We start from the raw sequence: 21239 nt of genomic DNA, 5'->3' as shown, positions 1-21239 counted from the left end.
GCCAACATGTGCCATGACGCTATTTGACTAAACCTCTGAAACTGTAAACCAGTCCCAGTTAAATGCTTTCCTATCATAAGAGTTGCCTGGTTGTAGTGTCTCTTCACAGAAACAGAACACTAACTAAGATACCCACTACTAATGTATTAGGATTCATCCAAGTCACTATATGTAGTAGTATTTCATTTGTGAAATTAAGTCCACACATGATCAGTGCACATGTTTAAAATGGCAGTGTCCTCTGGGTGGATTGTTGCTTTAATCAATATAATCAATCTTCCTTCTCTCTTCTAAATTTGCTTTGAAAGCTAGTTTGTCAGATATCAATATCTGCTTTGTTTCCTAGTTTCAATTTCTCCAAATATGCTTTTATATTCTTTCACTCTAAAGTCATGTCTGGCCCTTTTCTTTTGTCTTGTTTTGCCCATGTGTGGTATGCATGTGTGTGTTCATGTTCACATAAACATATGCATAGATGTAAGTGTGTGTGTAGGCCACAGTTTGACATTGAGTGTCTTCCTTGACTGTTTTCCACCTAACATATATGGCAGGTCTCTTACTTAAAACCAGAGCTTGCCAGTTTGGCTAACCTAGCTAGGCAATTTGCTCTGGAGGTCTCTGTGACTGTCTTCTGTGCACAGGCATTACAGGTGAGCCACCACATCCTTCTGGCATTTACATGAGTACTGGGGATCCAAACTCTGGTCTTCATGTTTGCACAACAAGTGCTTTGCCCATTGAGCCTAAATATTCTTTGATAGTCAAGTGTGTTTTTAGAGACAACGAACAGGTGGATCCTGCTTTGTTATTCAACCTGCCAGTCTGTGTCTTTTGATTAAGGCATTGAAACCTTACTATTCAGAATTAATACTAAAAGGCATTTCAGATGAGCCACCATATGCGCCTGGCATTTACATGGGTACTAGGGATCTAAACTATTGTATTGCTGCTGTTTTGTTGATTTTTTGTTTTTGTTTTATTTTTGTAGTGTCTGGGGTTTTTATAGTCTTTTCTTGCTAAACTATTGTTCTAATGTGTTTTATTCTTTCCTGCAGCATCATGGATGTGTTTATCTTTTTCTTTGTTCCAATGGATTCCTTGAAGTATCTAGTGTCAACCACTGGCCCTTGTGCATGACCCGACTCCAAAAGCTTGGGAGTAGGAGAGCTGTAAGGTGCCTAGCTGTGTGTCATGAAGTCCTTTAGCTGGTTTGAATCATGAAAAGTGTTTCTTCTTCAATGATAGCAAATGATTTCACTGTGAACAGTATTATGGTTAGTTTCATGCCTGTAACATGAAGTCTGTCTCCTTCCTCCTCATGATTTACAGACTTGATCTTTTCATAGTCTTCTACATTATGTTTATCCCTTCTTAGTAATTCATCTTTCTCATTGTCTGCATATTCCAATTCCTCTCTCTTGTCTTTAGCCCTAGCATTCTGTTCTCTCCTGTTTTATTCTGCCTATGGAGCCCTATTTGATGTAGTGAACTTCGAATTTCTTGCATTTTACTGTGCTTTTGTTTGATTTTTTTCTGTTTGTTGTTTTTTCTTTCCACTTTTATATCCTGTATTGGCTTGTCTCTTTTTTGTTTGTTTGTTTGTTTGTTTGTTTGTTTTTGTACTTGCATGTAGTGTATGTATGTGCACATGGCTGTGTATGTTCATTTGTACGCCAGTTATTTTCCTGTCACAGTCCATCTCATTTTTTATTTTTATATTTATTTTATGTGTATGGGTATTTGGCCTATGTGTATGTGTGTGTGCTACATGTGTGCAGTGTCCATGGGAGCCAGAAGAGGGATCAGATCCCCTGGAACTGGAGTAGAAGTGATCGTGAGCCCCGTATGAGTGCTAGAAATCAAGCCCAAGTCCTCTGCAAGAGCAGCTAATGCTCTTCCCTGCTGAGCCACCTCTCCAGCCCTCTGTATTAGTTTTTGAGATGAGGCTTTTACTGAACCTGGAGTTCATTGATTTCCCAGACTGGCCAGCAAGCTCTCAGGATCCGCCTGTCTCTGCCCTTCCAGTATTGGGAGTTCAGACACACCACCATGCCTGGTCTTATGTGGGTGGTGGGAATTAGATTGACTGAGCTATCTACTAACACCAGACTACTTTATTTCTTTTAGCTATTTGTGTTCTCTTACAATTCACTCAGGAGTTTGTCTTCTTTGAAATCTTTGAATAATTTATAATCATTCTTTTATATTAAGTCTTTGAGATTTCATATAATTCACTCCCATTAAAGGGCATTACTGTGAGATAAATGATTTTTGGAGGAATCATTATGCCTTGGATTTTCATGTTTCTTTATTTTTGCATTGAGACTTACACATCTGGAGTTAAATCTTCAGTTGATTTTTTTTCCTTTCTAAATCACCTGTGTTCTTCATGTAAACGTGTTTGCAATGTAGGAGAGTGACTTGGTTGTAGTAGGTTATAGTGTTGTTTTCTGCTCGTCTACAAATGTAGCTTAGTCAGACGCCTCAGCACACACACTCGGGGCAGCAGGCTTAACCCCTAACACTCCCCTGAAGGTAGAACACCATTTGCAAACGTAGCCACCGTCAAAGCTGGACACACCCACTTGGAAATGACAGTAACGGTCAAATGAAAACAATCCTAACCAAATTTTAGGAGACAGAAGAGCACTGATGGGACTGTAGGTGAGCAGTGTCCGTTAGTTCGTGGGGGCAGGGCAGGGCAGTACTGGCCAGACAAAGCAAAGGGGAGAAGAGGGGGAAATCATAGAAGAAGAGTGGAGTTGGGGTGGGGGGTCATGGGAGAGGAAGCAGTTTTGGCTAAAGTTAGGGTGAAATGAGAGGCAAAGAAATCCAAACAGCAGTCGAAAACAGCCCTCTCCTCTCCTGCAGGAGGCTGCAATAAGGAAACAACACACAGACCAAGCTGTTGTGTTCTTCTGGAAAGTCTATCAAAAAAGATGGGAAAAGAAACTCTTGAGGTGGGAAAAGAGGGCAACAGAAGGTATTTTTTTTCCTAAGAGGAAGGAAGAAGCCCTAGCCAAAGCCTGCACACTAGCCCTTGTATGCTCAGCCTAGCCTAGGTGAGCATGGAAGAACAGTGGGTCCTCTGTGCCTGTAGCTCCCTGTCCCCCTTAATTAGCCATCATTGCCTTTCCCATTGGATCTGGGGTCTAAGCATAATCTAGAGTCCTCTCTATTCTTGGGGAACACTATAACCTCAAGGATGACACAGATATCTATAGAAGAATTGACCTCCATTGCCTGAGAAACGGGGGACAGGGGCAATATTGCCTCTCTATAACCCACTCTTGTCTAACCCATAGCATAAGAAGTAACAGCAAATCAACTCCAGAATCTAAGTTCTCTCCCAGTCTTCTCCAGGTTCCTAGTTTTTACTACCTCACAGCGTGAATGGGGACCCCAAGGATGAGCAGGAGGCTTGGGACAGAGGAGCACAGCCGTACTTACTAAGGAATACCAAGTATATTGGGGACTTGTGTCTGTTCCTCTGTAGATCCTGGCTCTCAGCAGATCCCACCTTGCTAAGCAGTGAGTTGATTTAATTCAGGTCCTTCCTCGCGGTTTTGAAGTGTATTGATTGCTGGGTCTCTGCTTACAGTCCCAGGAGTTGCCCTGCAGTTCCTGTGGGTGAGTGATGGAGGGCCTAGAACCACCAAGCCTCACAGCAGTGGTCTCAGGCTGCTCCTGTTGAGTGCTACTTTGGTCAGGTGCCCAACAGAGACCTCCTGTATTATGACTGAATTATACTTTGTTATGTGTAGAAGAATGAGAATTTTAATATTACAGCATAAATGTCACTCGGCAGTCTCAGCGAGTAGAGCTGGCTTTTGACTAGTCATACTTTAGGCTACCATCCTTTAGTATAAGCAACTACCATTTATTGAGTACTGGTAATTTCTGTGTTCCCAGTCCTCTGCTCAGGATATCTTTACAGCAATATTACAAGATAGTTATTTTCGGGGCTGGGGATTTAGCTCAGTGGTAGAGCGCTTACCTAGGAAGCACAAGGCCCCAGCTCCGAAAAAAAAAGAACCAAAAAAAAAAAAAAAAAAAAAAAACAAGATAGTTATTTTCACTGTTGTTATGGACAATAAACAAACACGCAGAATTCACTAACTTAACCAAAGTCACTGGCAGTTAAGTTACAAAGCAGGGACTCCATCTAAAGGTCAGATGACTCAGAAAGTCCATGTTTCTCCCCAAAACAAGTGAAGTCAACTGGTCACCCCAGTTGTCAGATTATACATAAATGTAAATGACACTGGACCAACCAGTCTAATGTGTTTGAGTGGGCTTAACTTGAACAATAACCTTCAGTAAAAATGCCACATTCCAGTCAGATACAGAGGCCAGCTGCATTAATCAAGGGTAACCAGGACAAGATAGCTCCAGAGCTCTTGCAGAGAGGGGAAGTAGGCTCCTAGGCTTCCCACTTGCACTGTGCCATAGGGTCTCACACAGGAGCTGTTTAAAGGACTGGGGTCTCTTCTCCTCCTTTAGCTTTGCATGGCTTGAGTGCAGTATGCCACAGATTCACCTTCCTAACCTGACAAGATTTAGATTATAACATGACATTTATATGTTTATTATTTCCCTAGAAGTGTATATTTCTGTGCCAATGATGTATTTTTAAAAATCCATACTTTCCTAGAAGTATTAATAATTAAAACTGACATTTACCAATTTTTGAGAAATGAAGGAAAAATTCTCAGGTAATTAGTTAACAAAATTATTACATTTAATTCATTAATTAAGGGATATACCATGGCACACTTGAAGGGATCAGCAGGCAGATTACAAGAATCTCTTTATCAGGTAGCTCTTGGGGATCAATCTCCGGTTATCAGGTTTTGGCAGCAAGGGCCTTCATCCACTGAGCTATCCCAAGTAATTCTAAAGAACTTTCCAGAAGTATTAATACATAAATGAAGTCTCTTGGGGATAGTGTGTCATTCCTTTCAGTTGCCCACTGTACCTCAATTCTTTGTGCATTTATGCAAGAACAGCCTCCTAGCTACTGTGTTGTTTTCAGACGTATGGACTGACTTGTCAGGCTTCTACAGGTTGGGTTTCTTTCATTCATAGAAGAAATTGTATCACTAAATCATATTTTGAAATTCCCAGTAGGCATTAGTTATTGTTGTGACTTAAATAAAAACTATATAAAGACCCATTTTCATAACATATACCAGTATTGCAGTGCCTATCTACCACTTATTTGCACTGATAATCCCCCATTTCCATAGGCTACAGTAGCTCTTTGTGTTTTTAAGGCACTAAAAGCACTTTACAACTCATGACCATGTGCTTCCTTGGAGTCTGAATCTGAGCTCTTACATTGTATTGGATTCTTTCCCCTCTGCAGTCTCTTGATTCCTGCCATGCGTATTTTCAGTCTCGGGGTGGGGAGGGGGTTAAAGTTGTTAAAGACGGCATGCATACAGAACACAGACACATAAGCAAGCTCATCTCCAGCTCTCATCTCCATCGCGTACTGATTAAGAACATTTGCTAGTTCTACAGCTCCACCCGCCCTGCCTGCTCCTTTGGAGATTCTGCTTGACTTCCTGACACTTCCTACTTTACTTTTTTTCTCTTATTACCCAGATTTGTTTAAATTTTAAAACATCTTGTGAATCTGCATAGCATCATAGCTTCTTTTAATCAGCCCTTACATTGAGTACCAAATTTGTTTCATTTCTGTAATGATAAAAATGGGAATAGGCCAGTTTCACTGTCAGCAGTGTGTACCTAAGGTGGCCATTTTGGATGAGGATGGCATTCTTCTTAGAACCCTTCAGTTTCCTCTAAAGTTTTCCTAGAATAATTAAAACAGGCAAGTACAGGAGAATTACAACATTTCTGTTGTCCTCACCTCCCCAAACCTTAGTGCCAGTTCCCTTCACTCAGCACCACTTGCAGGAGCTCCGGCAGGAAGAGGAGGATCCGGGTGACACTCTAGGGATAAGTAAGCAGGCACCTGGCAGGTCCTGTGGAGGAGGCTTCATGGAACTGAGCAACCTGAAGAGGTCACTGACCTGTTAATAAGAACTAGTCCTGTGACTCAGAATGCCCTGTTAGACTCGTGAATAGCAGGCCCTCTCCCGCTAACTCAAGGTTCTGGAACAAAGGAAGGCTTCTTTTGGTTACTCAGGATACAAGACTAAGGTCACTTCCCTTACTAATATTGGCTTTATGACTATTAGGAAAAGATGGAATGAAAGCTTCCTTTTCTGTTAGATTTAGATGTGAATTTTCATAATTATTTTAAATTTGTTATGCCTAAGATCTAAGACATCTGACTGTTCAGCGGTCTGAGACCGATGATGGAATGTTACACTATGATCACATGGTGAGGCATGAAATGTATTTGCTTTATACAATCAACCCCACTAAAAACAACCTCTTACAGATACTCCTTAGTCAATAGATGGCATTCTGGAGCACTTGGCATTTTCGTTTTTTCTAGAGATATTAAAAAATGCCACCATTGTTTGTCTGTGACGAGGACTTCCAGTAAACAAAATGTTTTTGAAAAGAATGTAAGCAAATTGTAGAGCAGCTGCCAAGATAAGAAATCAAGAGACGCAGTTTCAGTCCAAAACACATTTTGTGTTTTGAGGATAACTGTGTAGGTTGCAGAATGCATATTTCAAATGCTGCATAGCCATCTGAACTTTACAGTGTTCAAAAAAGTTGATTGTCTCAGCTATTTGTAATAGAAACTATTTCAGAACTCCTAGCTCTGGTCTTCTAAAAAAGGCCCAGACTGTGTTTTCTTTAGCTAACTAGCATTGTAAAATTCCTGTTGGCCACAGGATTCTGAGGCTATCACGTCCTTTAGGCTACAGGACAAGCTGACCCCTGTGCTGACACCTCAGAGTGGTTTGGTGTGGCCTTGCCCTTTCGTTCTAGCCACCACCGAGGTATTTTTAACCAACTGTTAGACTTCTCACAATTCAGTCTTGAAAAGATATTCATCATATTGGCCAAATAATTTTACTTCTTGAAGACTATTGACTGCCCTTTTGGCATTTCATCTTTTATCTTAAATATTGAGCAGCATCTTTTTTTTCCCTCAGACACTTTAGTTTTAAAAGTACTCAGATTTGAGTTTGAAAATTCTCTTTAAAATTCCCTCCTGTGCTTTCCTGGATTTACTTGGAGAGAGCTGTTAGTTTTGGTGTCAGAGATACATATTAATGCACACTGTAGCTCTCGGGCCTTCATGAGGACTCATTGCTGTGCATCTGTCGATGGTCAGACCTCTCCTGTCCACAGTGTTACTGTTCTCGCTTTCCAGCATCACCGCTGTTCCGGGACTACTGTAACCAACGGCTCAGAACGTGGATTTAAGATTTGTCTTGGATGTGAGGAAAGCCAAACAGGGTTATTACTTTTCAAAGCCTTTTACATAATTTTCTTCCATGATTTAAATTTTTATACTTTACTTAAAGTATGATAATTTTTCTTTCAAAAGAAATCTGTAGCAAATGTCAAAATTACACTTTTGGACTCACTTAATAGCAATTATGTGTTGAAAAGGTGTAAATAACTTGCAAGCAGACAGTACAAACATCCAGGTGCTCTTATGTGCTGATGACAACAAAATTGAAAAGAAAGACTGTAATAATTCTGACTGCTTTTCTCTGCACAAGATATTGATTATTTGTGTGTGGTGAGAGATTTGGAAAATTCAATTAAAGGAGTTGTGCAAAGGTTTCATAAATTTCCCTTCTACAGCGTGTACACAGACATTGTTGCCTTTTAAATCAATGCAGCACTTCACAATATATTTTCTTTGAAACATAAAAATAAATAACATTTAAACAGTTCTGCTTACTACAGAAACAAATTTTATTTTCTGTGAAGCATTTAGTCATGTGCTACCACTGACTCAGACCCATTTGCCAGCTGTAACAAATTTTATAGACACTTCCCTGGAGACATAGCTCACGTGCTATGAATTTTTAAATGAACAAATGGTGAAGAAGGGGTGTCAGCAATATAAAAATTGATCAGTTAAAAGATAAAAGCATAAGTAAAGAGATTTGTATGGTGGCCTTAATAGGTTTTATTAAATAAAAATACTATAAAAGGATAGTAATGACTAGACTGAGGACTGACTGTTCTTGAGGAGGAGAAGAATTACCTTGGCACATTTATAGAAATTGGTTTTTTGTTGCCTGACAGGTGAACATTTTCCATTTTAACCCTGAAAAGCAGTCAGAAAAACTAACCCCATCCCCAAGACTCACATCAAATTGCTTAGTTGCATACATATTTTAGACACATAAGTAACAAAGTATATTTGCATTATTATATAGCTAATTGTGTGAGGTGGCCTGCTGTCTATCATAGATTCAGAAGAGGAGGGAGGTCATTTGTATTCCCACTTAGTTACAGCCCACGGAATGCGGGGGCTCCTGCTGCTTTCCTTCTCATAAACTGCTTTTTCTTCCCCAGCCTCTAAGTCTCCTCTTATCTAACTGTAAAGTCAGTCTCAAATGGGCCATGTTCTGTGAAGCTCACCATTCTCCTAGGGAAGCACAATTGTTTCATGTCATAGGCTCCCATGGTCCTTGTCAGCTGTTAAGTGTGTTTGTGTAGTGCATTGTCACTCTCAGATTACTGGCTTTCTTGTGGACTCCTCTTGTGTTGCAGCCACAGAGCCTGAGCCACAATCTGGAGAGAGAGGGAGGGCTGGGGTGTAACTAGAGCACAGCACCTACTGAGAACCCAGATCAGATGTCCCTTATGCAGTGCAATGAGGGAGGGAGGGATGGATGGATAAATGTCTAGTCTAAGAATTTTTTTAATATTATCTATCAAAGTTAGATACCTTACAGCACAAGAAGTTTTGTCTGATTCCAAGAATTATCTAGCATTTTCAAACACTTAAATTTTTTTGGTTTTGTTGGGTTGGTTGATGTGTTTTAAGATAAGGTCTCACTATGTAGTCCTGGCTAACTTAGAACTTGCTGTGTAGATCAGGCTGGCCTCAAACTCACAGAGATCCACTTGCCTCTGCCTCCTGAGTGCTGGGATTAAAATTTCAAATACTTATGGTTGCTCTCTTTATGTCCTTCATTAATTTAATGTTTGCAGAGTACCTGTTATGAATTAGTCTTCTGGCCTTAGGGAAAAACACAAAACATGGCGGACCTCATCCTGCTCTCAGGAGCACAGAGTCCAGTACAAAGGGCAGGGAACATAGTGAAGCGTGAAAGAATAGCAACAGCATCTGATACTCTTTGGTATAATGTACAGGCATACAACAAATTTCTCCGCCATAATCATTTTAAGAGTAATATTCTGAGGTGGAACCTACGAGATGTTGAAATAAAAATTATAAAGCCCAAACTTGTTTATTATGAAAATAAAAGTTTTTTTAAAAGATTTATTTATTTTTATTTTGCGTGTACTGGTATTGTCCTCACATATGTAAATGCACCTCTTCATGTAGTACCCACACAGGGTAGATACTGAAGAGGGTGTGCCCTCCCTTAGAGCTGAAGTTGCAGATGGTTTCAAGCTGCCGTATGAGAACTGGGTCTTTTGCAAGAACAGGAAGTACGCTTAACTGCTGCACCATCATTCCAGCCCCCAACTTTATTTTAATTTCACTTAATGCAATATTTACTTTGTACCATATACTGTGGCAAGTTATTTTGAATTGTTTTCTGAAAAAAAATTTCTTTTCCATATAGAACATCATCCTAACAGCTTTGAATTCCTTAAAGCCATTTTGAACTGAGGTAATGTCTTACTTTTCTAAGTCAGCTAACCTTGTTAAATTTCACTGTTTTGTTCACGTAAAAGCATTTTACTTACATTGTAAGGTTTAATTAATTAGTTATAGCTTTCCTTTAAAAGCAATTATATTGTTTTGTAAAGATAACCTTTTTCTAGTAGCTAACTATAACATAAAGACTGCTTCACCATGTCATGTATGATGTGTTCAGAACCTCACTAGATGGAATAGCCTTGCTTGCTATGGGCATTTCTCTCATCTCATCCACACCCTGGCTGGCTCTTCCCCTAGTGAAGAGAGCATCTATCCCAAGCGTACATCACAGCCTCAGGGGGTATGCTGTCTCAAGTATATTTACTTCATCATCTTCTCCCTCAATTGTTCTTCTTCATGGTTCCTTTCTAGGGTTTATAGCACTCGATTTTGCTAAAAACCTCAAAACACATTCAGAAGTGATATGATCTAAAAGCATTTTAGATGTGCGGACAAACAAACTTTTGAGTTATACTAAATCACACAAGCTAAGATCCTTCATTCTAGGGTTCTGGCCTGCTGCACAAATACTATGACTCTAATGAGGATCACAGTGTCAGCTTGGAGAAACAGATAATGCCCCATAGGGCAAGCCTCTCTGGCATAAAAGTTAGCAGTTAACATGGGCCAGGTCTTAAAGCATAGTGGAGTCCACTGGAATCCATATGGAATCTAACCTTGAACTCCACGTACTGCCCCAAACTAGAGGCAAAAGGTTCATTTCTAAGTCTGAAGACCACTGACCTGCCTAATGTTCGTGACTGCAGCTGGGCTGACAAGGACAGGGTAGTCTGACCACATGAGACAGGAAACACAAAGGCCCATGAACTTGAAATAGGCAGTGATAGTGAGACTACACATGAGAAAGAATGGTGTGTAAAATTAATGACCTATAATGCCAGTAAAATGTAGGCCAGTAAATGTTCTGGATTCTGCCTTTCATGAGGTGTAGAGCCAAGGAAAAGTTGATAATGGTTATAAACACTGCTTTCTGCTGTGAGTACCAGTGAAGCAAAAGCAGTGTTAGAAAATTCACAACACACATACATCGACTCAGGAAAGTGTAACAAGGTAATTAGTTAGAGACTGAGGACTTCACACCAGCTCTAGCCTAGTGTAGTGCACACAGCTGTCATCTCACACTTGAGCAGCTGAGGTATAATCCTGGGCTTTAGAGCGTTGAGGATGTCTTAAAGGTGAGTGGGACTATCCTACTAATTTACTTTACATCGCCTCTGTCCAGGAGCCACATACACTCTAGTGACAGATACCATGTACTTAGTAGATGGATGAACTGAAAATTAGTTTTTGTTTTCTCCTTTAAAAAAAAAAAAAAGACAGGGTTCCACACTAGAGCCAGGCCTGACCTCAGCCCTCCTCCTTCACCTTCCTAAATGCTGAAATGATGAACATGGACCAACCATATCTGATTCCAAAAACCTGAGAAATTTTGATAAGTTGTGTAAATATGCAGAAAAAAGTGTGCAAGCACAAAATTTCAGAAAGGGAGACTAAGAGGAAGGGTTCAGTCATCACACTCAGGTAATCAGACAGCCAGCAGCATTGTAAGACAGCCAAGTGTCTCAAGAATGCCTTAGACTATGTGGTTGCCAGGAAGGAGGTACACTGCCACCACCTGTTGTACCGTAACATAAATCTTACTAAGTTTCTGCTTGATCCTGGATCAAAATCCTTCTTAGTAGTCCTTCCAACAACCAGAGTTGACTAATGAAAACTTTGTTTGCAGTGTCGTGTCTGGTGTTAGTATAAAATAAAAATAGCTTTTTAAAGCCCAAAGATGTTCAATACCAACTCAACTACCTAGTTATGACCCAGGTTCCCCTCATACTGGATTGTAAGTGGGGATTGTGGTACTTCTTTGTAAGAGTAAACTGAACTATTAGCCTAACTCATGTCTTTATGGTTACATTTTAATGAGAGCTTTTCTCTCCTTTATAGTGTTACCTTCAAGTCTGACAACTGTGTCAACCTACCTGGATACTAGTCAACCATAAGAATGCAGACAAGACTGAAGTAAAGAGTCAGTGAAAGACTGTCAAGTTTGCAACCCATTTTATAAGACAGGTAGAAGATATGTTGATTATTCTAAATAGAAAAAAATAAAGGCATCCGCTGTACACTTCCTTTTTGTGCAAAAATCTGTGTATATGCCTGTATGTGTTTGTGGGTGCAGGTATATATTTACGATGGCCATGTACGGAGCTCACAGGACAACCTCAGGTGTCAGCGTGCTTTCCATATTAAGACAGGGTCTCTTCTTCAAAAATAAACACCAATTTTGCTGGCTGTAAGGGTCCAGTGGGTGCTGGGACTCTATGTGCATGCTACTGCCTCTGGCTTTAATGTGTTCTAGCAATCAAATGCAAGTTCTCACACAGAACCCACCACTGCGCATGACTTGTAACTGCTGATGAAGGTTTCAGTCAGCGGTTGCCACTACCTTCCCTGACACAGTGCTCCTAAATCTAAGTGAGCTTCTCTGTCACCACTAGGAGTCCCCAGTGGGACACACTGAATAGGAATCTGTCACAGTCACCACACCCCACTTCTTGGCAGCTGTTGAAGGAAGCACCTGCTGGAAGCCCCTTAAGGCATGTAGACAAAGGCATCTAAATTGTGTTTTCAGTGGGTCATACTGCAGTATCAAAATTCTGTCAAATGTATTTCTCACATTTCTTTACACAAAGTAAAGAATGCTGTCAGAATAGCCAGACAAACTTGTGAAGGTGAATCTTGCCCAGAAGTCAAAAATAAGCAAACGGGAGCTTATTAGTGCCTAAAGCAAGTACCAGATTACATGGCAAACAGATTTAAATCATTCCTTAAGTGATGTATGAGACATGTGTTAATTTGGAAATTGGTGATGATGTAATAACCATCTTCTATATCCCAAATGCACTTAGAAGAAATGTGCTCACTGTGAACAGTCTGCATCTGCCTGATCATATTTAAAGGCACAGAAGAAACGTGTGTAATTAATCTGCCCAGTAAATACCAACTTGTAGCACTAGGCAGGTGCAAGTCTAGATAAAATTTCTTGCAGCTAATTTAAACTTTCTGCGCACACCAGTAGATAATCTCAATGTAAATAATACATTTCTTCTTGACTCTCTAACCACTGCAGTACAGGAGTCTTGAATTCTATACTGTCTCTATCACATTTGTTTCTATATACTTTTAACATTTCTGGCTAGAATTATGACTCTAGTTTTGTAGAGTAACATACTTTATTGGAACTCACAATAAACCAGGTGAAGCAGCAACCAGTTTTCCCATGTACAGTTCCAGCTACTTATTAACTTACAGGTTATGTTGATTGAAAATCTAGAAGTGTTGAGGAACTGGTGTCCTGAGTGTGTATTGTTCCACTCTAGGGACATTGTCTATGCTTACAGAGAAAATTATTGTGAACATCTTAAGATTTCATGCATTTAGAAAACACTGAAATGAACTATCAATACAGACATTTAAATATAAGTTGGTTTTGAAGTAAATTCAACTTCAATAAATGTAAAGAAAATACCTTTACTATGGGGCAAGTACATGGTCCCTTCCCGATTTTTGAAGCATTAGCTTAGATGTGTGATTCTCTGGTGTTTGTGTTACAATGTGTGTGCCATCAGGATAAAGAGGGGAAGGGGAGCCATCTCTATAACGTGGTTTCTAAATCGTTTGTTCTTGACCTGAACTGCAAGGAAAAAATGCTGTTCACTTGGCATTTACCGTAAGGTTTGACAAAAATAGTCAGCATGTTACTTGATTCTACTACATTTTAAAAGTAAAAGTCTTGTATGGAAATGTGAAACAAAAATCAAAGTTAAAAAGAACTCATTTTTCACTTAGAAACATTTCAGATTGATAACTTAAAGTGTTTTTTAAAGTTATTACTATAAATGGCATTGGCACCAAGTAGTAGTTCAACCAAGTCCTTCTAGGTTGCCAGGAACTATTTAAGCAAGATTCTTTTTATATCTGTCTGTGAGATACAAAGAATACTTACTGATATGTCTTCAAATATAGTGTTAATAGAAATATAGTAATACAGATTGTTCTAACATTGAAAACTAGGGTGCAAGCCAAAACATTTCATAAAGTACCCTGAATTAGCGAATAAAGGGCTAAGAAGTAGGTTGTTTCAGATGTAATGAGTATGTAGGTATGCGCTTAAGGAGGTTACTGTGTGCTTGACTTCTTGATACACTGAGCATTTGCCGTTCAGAACAGCTGGGTCTGCTGAGAATCACTTCCCAGTTCTGTTCACTGTAGATCAGATGACTCTCGCTTTATCACCCTTAGAGGCCACATGAAGGACAAAGCAGAAAGATCCACACACAAAACTAATATTTGTATGGAGGGAGGGGGAGGGGTGTACCTGGCCTGGTTCCTCTAAAGCACAGAAAGGAAACCTTGAGAACTGGAACCATTGCGTTCCTCCAGCCACTCCTTAGTTGTCCATCTTGGGCCCCTCCTGGAACAGTGGGCTCTTTGGCCACCTGGACTTCTAGGAGTATTTTGCTCCCTCACTGTGGTTTATGATTTGGACAAATTTTCTCCTCTCCCTAAGGCCTGAAAGGATAGGTTCTGGATCGCTTTATATGAGCTGAACCTACACCCTCTTCTCTTCATTACTTTAAGAAGCAAACCCAGGAAAGGAGTAGAGAAAGATGAACTTCTCGACAGCCTCTTCCCTCTAAAGTGTATCTGAAAGGAACAGAACTCTCATTCCTGACAGGGACAAAAATAAGCTTCTGATCTTTACTTAATTTAGTGTCAGTATCTATTAAAACATCCTATGTCCTGAGGTTATTTGAGAGACTGAAATTTTCTAAGGAGGATCTGGTGCTTTGGAAGCTACCTACAGAAGCACAAAGGACACTTTTTTTTTTTTTTACACTCCAGACTTTATTCCCTTCCCAGTCCACCCTCCAACTATTTCACATCCCATAACTCCTCCTCACTCCCCTCCGTCTCCACGTGGATGACCCCATCCCACTAGACCTGGAAACTCCCTCGGGGCCTCCTGTCTCTTGAGGGCTAGGCTCATCTTCTCTGACTGAACCCAGACCTGGAGTCCTCTGCTGTATGTGCCAGGGGCCTCAGATAAGCTGATTTCTGCTGCCTGGTTAGTGACCCATTGTCTGAGAGATCTCAGGGTTCCAGGTTGATTGAGACTGCTGGTCCACCTACAGGGTTGCCCTCCTCCTCAGCTTCTTCCAGCTTTTCCCTAATTCAACCACGGGGGTCAGCAGCTTCTGTTCATTGTTTACGTCCAAATATCTGCATCTGACTCTTTCAGCTGCTTGTTGGGTCTTTTGGAGGGCAGTCATGACAGGTCCCTTTCTGTGAGCACTCCATGGCCTCAGTAATGGTGTCAGGCCTTGGGGCCTCCCCTTCAGCTGGATCCCTGCTTTGGACCTGTCTCTGGACCTTTTCCTCAGGCTCTTCTCCATTTCCATCCCTGCAGTCCTTTCTTTCACACAGGAACAATTATGGGTCAGAGTTTTGACTGTGAGGATAGAAACCCCATCCCTTACTTGATGGAGGTGGGCTCTACAAGTTCCCTCTCCCCACTGTAGGGATTTTCATCTAGGGTCCCCCTCTTTGAGTCCTGAGATTCTCTCACCTCCCAGATCTCTGGAAGGTCCTCCCAACTTCTTACCTCCTGAAGTCACCTGCTGGTGGCCCTCAGGGCTTCAGTCTTTTTCCCCCACCCAATACTAGATCATGCCCCCCTTCCCCACTCCACCCATTCCCTTTCCCTTCCAGGTCCCTCCCTCCCTCCCACCTTGTGGTTGCTTTCTTCTCCCTCCCCAGGGGGACTGAGGCATCCTCACTTGGGCACTTCAGCTTGACTTTTGAGTTCTGTGAACTGTATCTTGGGTATTCTGTACTGTGTGTGTGTGTGTGTGTGTGTGTGTGTGTGTGTGTGTGTGTGTGTGTCTAATATCCACTTATTAGTGAGTACATACCGTGCATGTACTTTTGGGTCTGAGTTACCTCGCTCAGGATATTTTCTCGTTCCATCCTTTTGCCTGCAAAACTCAGGATGTCCTCATTCTTTTTTTTTTTTTTTTTTTTTTTTTTTTTGGTTCTTTTTTTTTTCGGAGCTGGGGACCGAACCCAGGGCCTTGCGCTTCCTAGGTAAGCACTCTACCACTGAGCTAAATCCCCAGCCCAGGATATCCTCATTCTTAATAGCTGAGTAGTATTCCACTGGGTAAATGAACCACATTTTCTGTATCCACTCTTCTGTCATGGGACATCTGGGTTGTTTCCAGCTTCTGGCTATCACAAATAAGGTTACTATGAACATAATGGAACATGTGTCCCTGTGGCCTAGTGGGGAATCGTTTGAGTATATGCCCAAGAGTGGTATGGCTGGGTCTTCAGGTAGATCTATACCAGTTTTCTGAGAAAGCTCCAAATTGATTTCCAGAGTGGTTGTACCAGTTTGCAATCCCACCAATGGAGGGGTGTTCCTCTTTCTCCATATCTTCGCCAAAACCTTGTCACCTGAGGTTTTGATTTTAGCCATTCTGATTGACGTAAGGTAGAATCTCAGAGTCATTGGATTTGCATTTCTCAGATAACTAAGGATTTTGAACATTTCTTTAGGTGCTTCTCAGCCATTTGAGATGCCTCTGTTGTAAATTCTTGTTTTAGTTCTATACCCCATTTTTTGATTGGGTTGTTTGGATTTTTCGTGGTTAGCTTCTTGAGTTCTTTATATATTTTAGATATTAGCCCTCTGTCAGATGTGGGGGTTAGTGAAGTTTTTTTTTTCCCCAATCTGTAGGTTGCCGATTTGTCTTATTGACTATGTCCTTTGCCTTATAGAAGCTTTCCAGTTTCATGAGGTCCCCATTTATCAATTCTTGATCTTAGAGCATGAGCCATTTGAGCTCTATTTAGGAAATTTCCCCCTGTGCCAATGAGTTCAAGGCTCTTTCCCAGTTTCTTTTCTATTAGATTCAGTGTATCTGGTTTTATATTGAGGTCCTTGATCCACTTGGACTTGAGCTTTGTGCAAGGTGACAAATATGGGTCTATTTTCATTTTTCTACATATAGACAACCAGTTAGACCAGCAGCATTTATTGAAGATGCTTTCTTATTTCCATTGTATATTTTTGGCTTCTTTGTCAAAGATCAAGTGTGCATAAGTGTAGTAGAGCTTGAGGTCAGGGATGGTGATTTCCCCCAGCCGTTCTTTTATTATTAAGAATTGTTTTTTAAAACAGGATTTCATGTAGCTCAGGCTAGCCTCAAACTCATGCTCCTCCTGCTTGTAGCTACCAAGTGCTAAGATGACCTGTGTGTATTGGCAGGCCCAGCTCTATGTGCATTCTAACTGGTTTCTACTGGATATGAGTTACTAACTTACATTGCTCACTGTAGCTCCTTTAAAGCTGATAGAAATTTAGTATGATTAGACTAAATCATCTAAAAAATTGTGTTTTTATTGACAGAACTTATGTGCACAACAAACACTGAACCTGACATTACTTCTTAATACTTTTATTCTGGAGTTGCACTACTGAACTCCTGAGAAGTTCATGGAAATCAGCTTTTCTGTGTTAAATGCAGATACATTATTATGAAAGGTAAAAGAAGGTTCAAGTAAAAGCAGCCAGGATTTACAGATAGCAACCATGGGCAGCGGGGCAATTTCGTAGCCATATTGCCTTCTGATTCTGCGGCCACCAAGGCTGCCTCTCTGTGCTGACCCTGCCCCTGAAGTCCTCATGCACATCTGCTTTGTCAAACTGAGAAATACATATTTTCTAGCATCAGCCTATGGATAGTCTTGCCCAGAACCAATTCTTTATACCCCCTTTGAGTATGCCATTTAATGACTTTAATGCTCTGGTGACTATACTGTGAAAAAAAACTACAAACGAGGCTAGTGGTAAAGTGACTTTAATTTTTGTCAGAGACTAAAGAAGTAGCTTTCCTGTGAAAGTAAAACACAATGCATGCATTTTACCAGCTGATATGGGTGAAGGGATAACCCTACAATAGGACAAAGCCTGTGTTTGACATGATCTGAATACACAGTTACATCAGTGGAAACCTGAAACAAGGTATCAGAAAGGGAAATGGAGTCCTTGATAAGATAGTTTTAATTTAGAATGACTCTAGAAATTTAGAACTAATTACCATGAGTACCTAAAAAGACTTCAAACTTTTTAATTTATTCAATAAAAGTTCTTTTTAAAAAATGGCATCAAGAGGGTCTACATTCTTAGAAATAAAAATACCACTTAATCTATAAGCACCCAATTTTGAATATGCAATAATGCAATTCAAATTTCAAACAGCATAACGTGCCTTCTCAGTAATTAAGAAAAATGGTAATTCCCTGAGATACTTCTAAAGATCTATTTTATGTATACAAACACATATATACATATATTTTGTGCATATCAGTATGACATCTTCATGCACACCATAAGAGGGCACCAGATCCCATTACAGCTGGTTATGAGCCACCATGTGGTTGCTGGGAATTGAACTCAGGTCCTCTGGAAGAACAGCTGGTGCTCTTAACCACTGAGCCATCTCTCCAGCCCAGAGATGCGACTTCTAAACGAGATGCTTATCACTTGTATCCAAACAAGTCAGGTGCTTAATTCTTCCAATAAATTCATTTTAAATTTATTAAAGCATACTTTGTCTGACTTTGTTTTGTTTTTTAAAACAGGATTTCATGTAGCTCAGGCTAGCCTATATATAAAATATATAGTTTTTTAAAGTTACAATTTTTAGAATACATTCCATTACTAAATATTGGCGTTAAGGACATTTTTTTTCTCTTCCCCTTGTGTTGAGACAGGGGTCTCACGAAGCCTAAGATAGCCTCAAACTTGCTATGTATAACCAAGGATGACCTTGAACTCGAGGTACCCCTGGGATTGCAAATGTGAGCTACTACAACCAGCTGGGACATTTTTTGCTCTTATTTTACTATTTAAATATCTGTGAATATTACCAAAATATACTATACCAAAAACATACTTGGAAAACAAATGCTTTGGTCCTGTGTACATTTTCTGTAAATAACAATGCCTTTCACCATTTCTCTTCCTTTAATTCCATGATTCTAAAGATATGTTGTTCAATTATACATAAACAAAAAGATTGCATTTGCTTGGGAATATAGCTAGTCAATTTTCTTACGATTTCTTCCATTTTTGGAATCCCACATGATTACAATGTTAAAATATACCAAGAAGAATACAAAGTTTACACAGGACACAAAACATATAAGTACAGAAAACAAGTCTGGTAATTTCTGAGGAGGGTCCAGTGTTACACTCAAAATCGTCAGAAGGATCATGGTGATGACTGAAGAAAGAAACTGTAAGGGAAAACAGATTATCACTGAATGGTACAGACAGTCCTGCTAGTGTGCTGGCTGCTTTTCTTGTCAGCCTAACACAAACTACAATCACCTGGGTAAAATGGAGCCTCAACTGAAAAAAAACAAAACAAAAAAAAAAAAAAACCGCTTCCATCAGATGGCCTTGGACAAGTCTGCAGTACATTTTCTTGATTAAGGACATGTGGGAGGTTCTAACACAGTGGGGTGGTGTCACCCTGGGCAGGTGATCCTGAGCGGGTAAGAAGCAGGATGGGTGGGTCATAATGAGCAAGCCAGTAAGCAGCAATTCTCCACAGCTACACTTGAGTCCCTTCTCCTAATACACTATAACCCAGATACGTAATCCAATAACCCCTTTCCTGCCTAAGCTGCTTTCAGTCATGGCCTGTCTCACAGCAACAGAGAGCAGACTTAGACAGGTTAGGTAACATTGATTTGTAGCTATACATTAACAAAACTGAAGAGAGCTGACAGTGTACAAGCTGTCCTATAGGGGATCTCTGCTTTGGCTGTATGTTAGAATTATCTGACAGAGCCCTCCATGCATATGCATAGGCCATACCCCCAAGCAATTAGGAATTTAAGGATAACCCTTAAATATAAATCCCTGTTGTCAAAGCTCTCCAGAAGGGTCCCATATGAAACTAAACTGTTAACCTTTGTCTCTTTGTTTTAGTGGGGATGTTTTTGGGAGAGGCGAGGACGATACTCAGGCCGAGTGTGTGTAAGTCAGAAGGCAATTTGCCAGAGTCACCTTTCTCCTCCCATCACATAGGTCCTAGAAGTTAAACTTGAGAGCAAGTGTCTTTACCTGCTAAGTCATCCTGTCTTTCTAATGCATATTTTAATGCATAGACATGTATACCTGTGTGGGCACACGTATACACATTTCATGCACATGAGGGCCCACGGTTGACACCAGCTGTCTTCTGTCACTCTCTTATCTCTTGCAGAACTTCAAATGCACCAGTTCAGCTAGTCTGGCCAGCTAACTTCCTCCAGGCACTCCCTATTTCCACAGCCCACCATGCTCACCCAGCTTGTACAAGTTCTGAGAATCTGAACTGTGGTCCCTAGCTTTTACAGCAAGCACATTCACTACTGAACCATCTCCCCAGACCAATATACATTTGGGTAACTGTAAATACACTTTTCTACAGGATACTTGGTATCCCACAAGGTATTAGGGAGAAGCTAGCCGCAGCATTAATAAGTCTATCCTTCATGCTCTTAGCCATTGTGGCCTCACTTTAAATTAATCCAATTCCAGCCTGCTAGGATTTAAATTAGACTAATAAATTCTAGACCTTTGCAGTCCCAAATGCCACCTAAGAAAGACCAAAACTCCATCTTCCAACAAGTATGGCTTTGTTTCTTATCTGTATAGTGGGCTGCCTAATTCCTTACTCCCAAATATTTGAGTTGCCAATTAATTACACAATTTATAAGCATAATTTTAGAAGTTACTTAACTAGTCCTCTTTAAAAATTGATCTTAGGGGGTTGGGGATTTAGCTCAGTGGTAGAGCGCTTGCCTAGCAAGTACAAGGCCCTGGGTTTGGTCCCCGGCTCCAAAAAAAGAAAAAAAAATTGATCTTAGGAGAGGCATATTTATTTACATTATTAGACAATATTCCAAAAGCAGCTTTTCTTTCAACATTCAATGAATGCATAATGAAAATGTAGTGCGTGTAAAGTATGTTATTCAGATGTTTAAAGAAGTTGAAATTTGCAGGTAAATGGATTAAACTAGAAAATACCATGAACTCACACCCCAGAAGGACAAATGTTCCATTTTCTCTCTCATATGAGACTTCTGACTTCAAATGTGACTCGTAGTCGAGAGTAACTGCAGAAAGCAGGACAGTATAAGAGGCTCTGGCCGGGCTGGGAGTGTGGGACAGCAATAGAGCAGGGACAGGGTACAAGTGATCTGGATGGGGTAAATGGAAAATTGGGGAGCAGGCTCTAATTAGAGAAGGGGAAGGAGAGCAGGAGAGAAGAGGAGGGTAAAATGATAGTGCGTCTAAGTGAGTGTTAAGGGA

General features: G+C 40.4%; 2 protein-coding genes across 46 annotated transcripts in view; one reads left to right on the top strand and one right to left on the bottom strand.

Annotated features, from left to right (window-relative positions):
- The window catches only part of Itgb3bp (integrin subunit beta 3 binding protein), a 65066-nt gene extending 53117 nt beyond the window's left edge, over positions 1 to 11949 (top strand). For 10 of the 35 annotated variants that reach the window (XM_087549797.1, XM_087549805.1, XM_087549799.1 and 7 more), the window contains one exon: positions 11750 to 11949. In XM_087549797.1, coding sequence (XP_087405923.1) covers positions 11750 to 11805 — 56 coding nt within the window. In that variant the 3' untranslated portion in view covers positions 11806 to 11949. Of the gene's footprint in view, positions 1 to 1055; positions 1275 to 9713; positions 9762 to 11749 lie in introns of all 35 variants that reach the window. The other 25 variants (XM_087549798.1, XM_087549809.1, XM_087549807.1 and 22 more) reach the window with 5 other exon arrangements.
- A 5765-nt stretch (positions 11950 to 17714) lies between these two features.
- Positions 17715 to 21239, bottom strand: part of Alg6 (ALG6, alpha-1,3-glucosyltransferase) — a 48462-nt gene continuing 44937 nt past the window's right edge. For all 11 annotated transcript variants that reach the window (XR_015619834.1, XR_015619835.1, XR_015619836.1 and 8 more), the window contains 1 exon segment: positions 17715 to 19171. Coding sequence is in view for 8 of the 11 variants with exons in the window: in XM_087549792.1 (XP_087405918.1) it covers positions 18974 to 19171 (198 nt within the window). In the remaining 3 variants the exon portion in view is untranslated.

The sequence above is a fragment of the Rattus norvegicus genome, chromosome 5, assembly GCF_021556685.1.
Source record: "Rattus norvegicus strain SHRSP/BbbUtx chromosome 5, alternate assembly SHRSP_T2T, whole genome shotgun sequence".
In the NCBI taxonomy this organism is placed as follows: Eukaryota; Metazoa; Chordata; class Mammalia; order Rodentia; family Muridae; genus Rattus; species Rattus norvegicus.
This window is presented reverse-complemented; position numbering and strand designations above follow the sequence as displayed.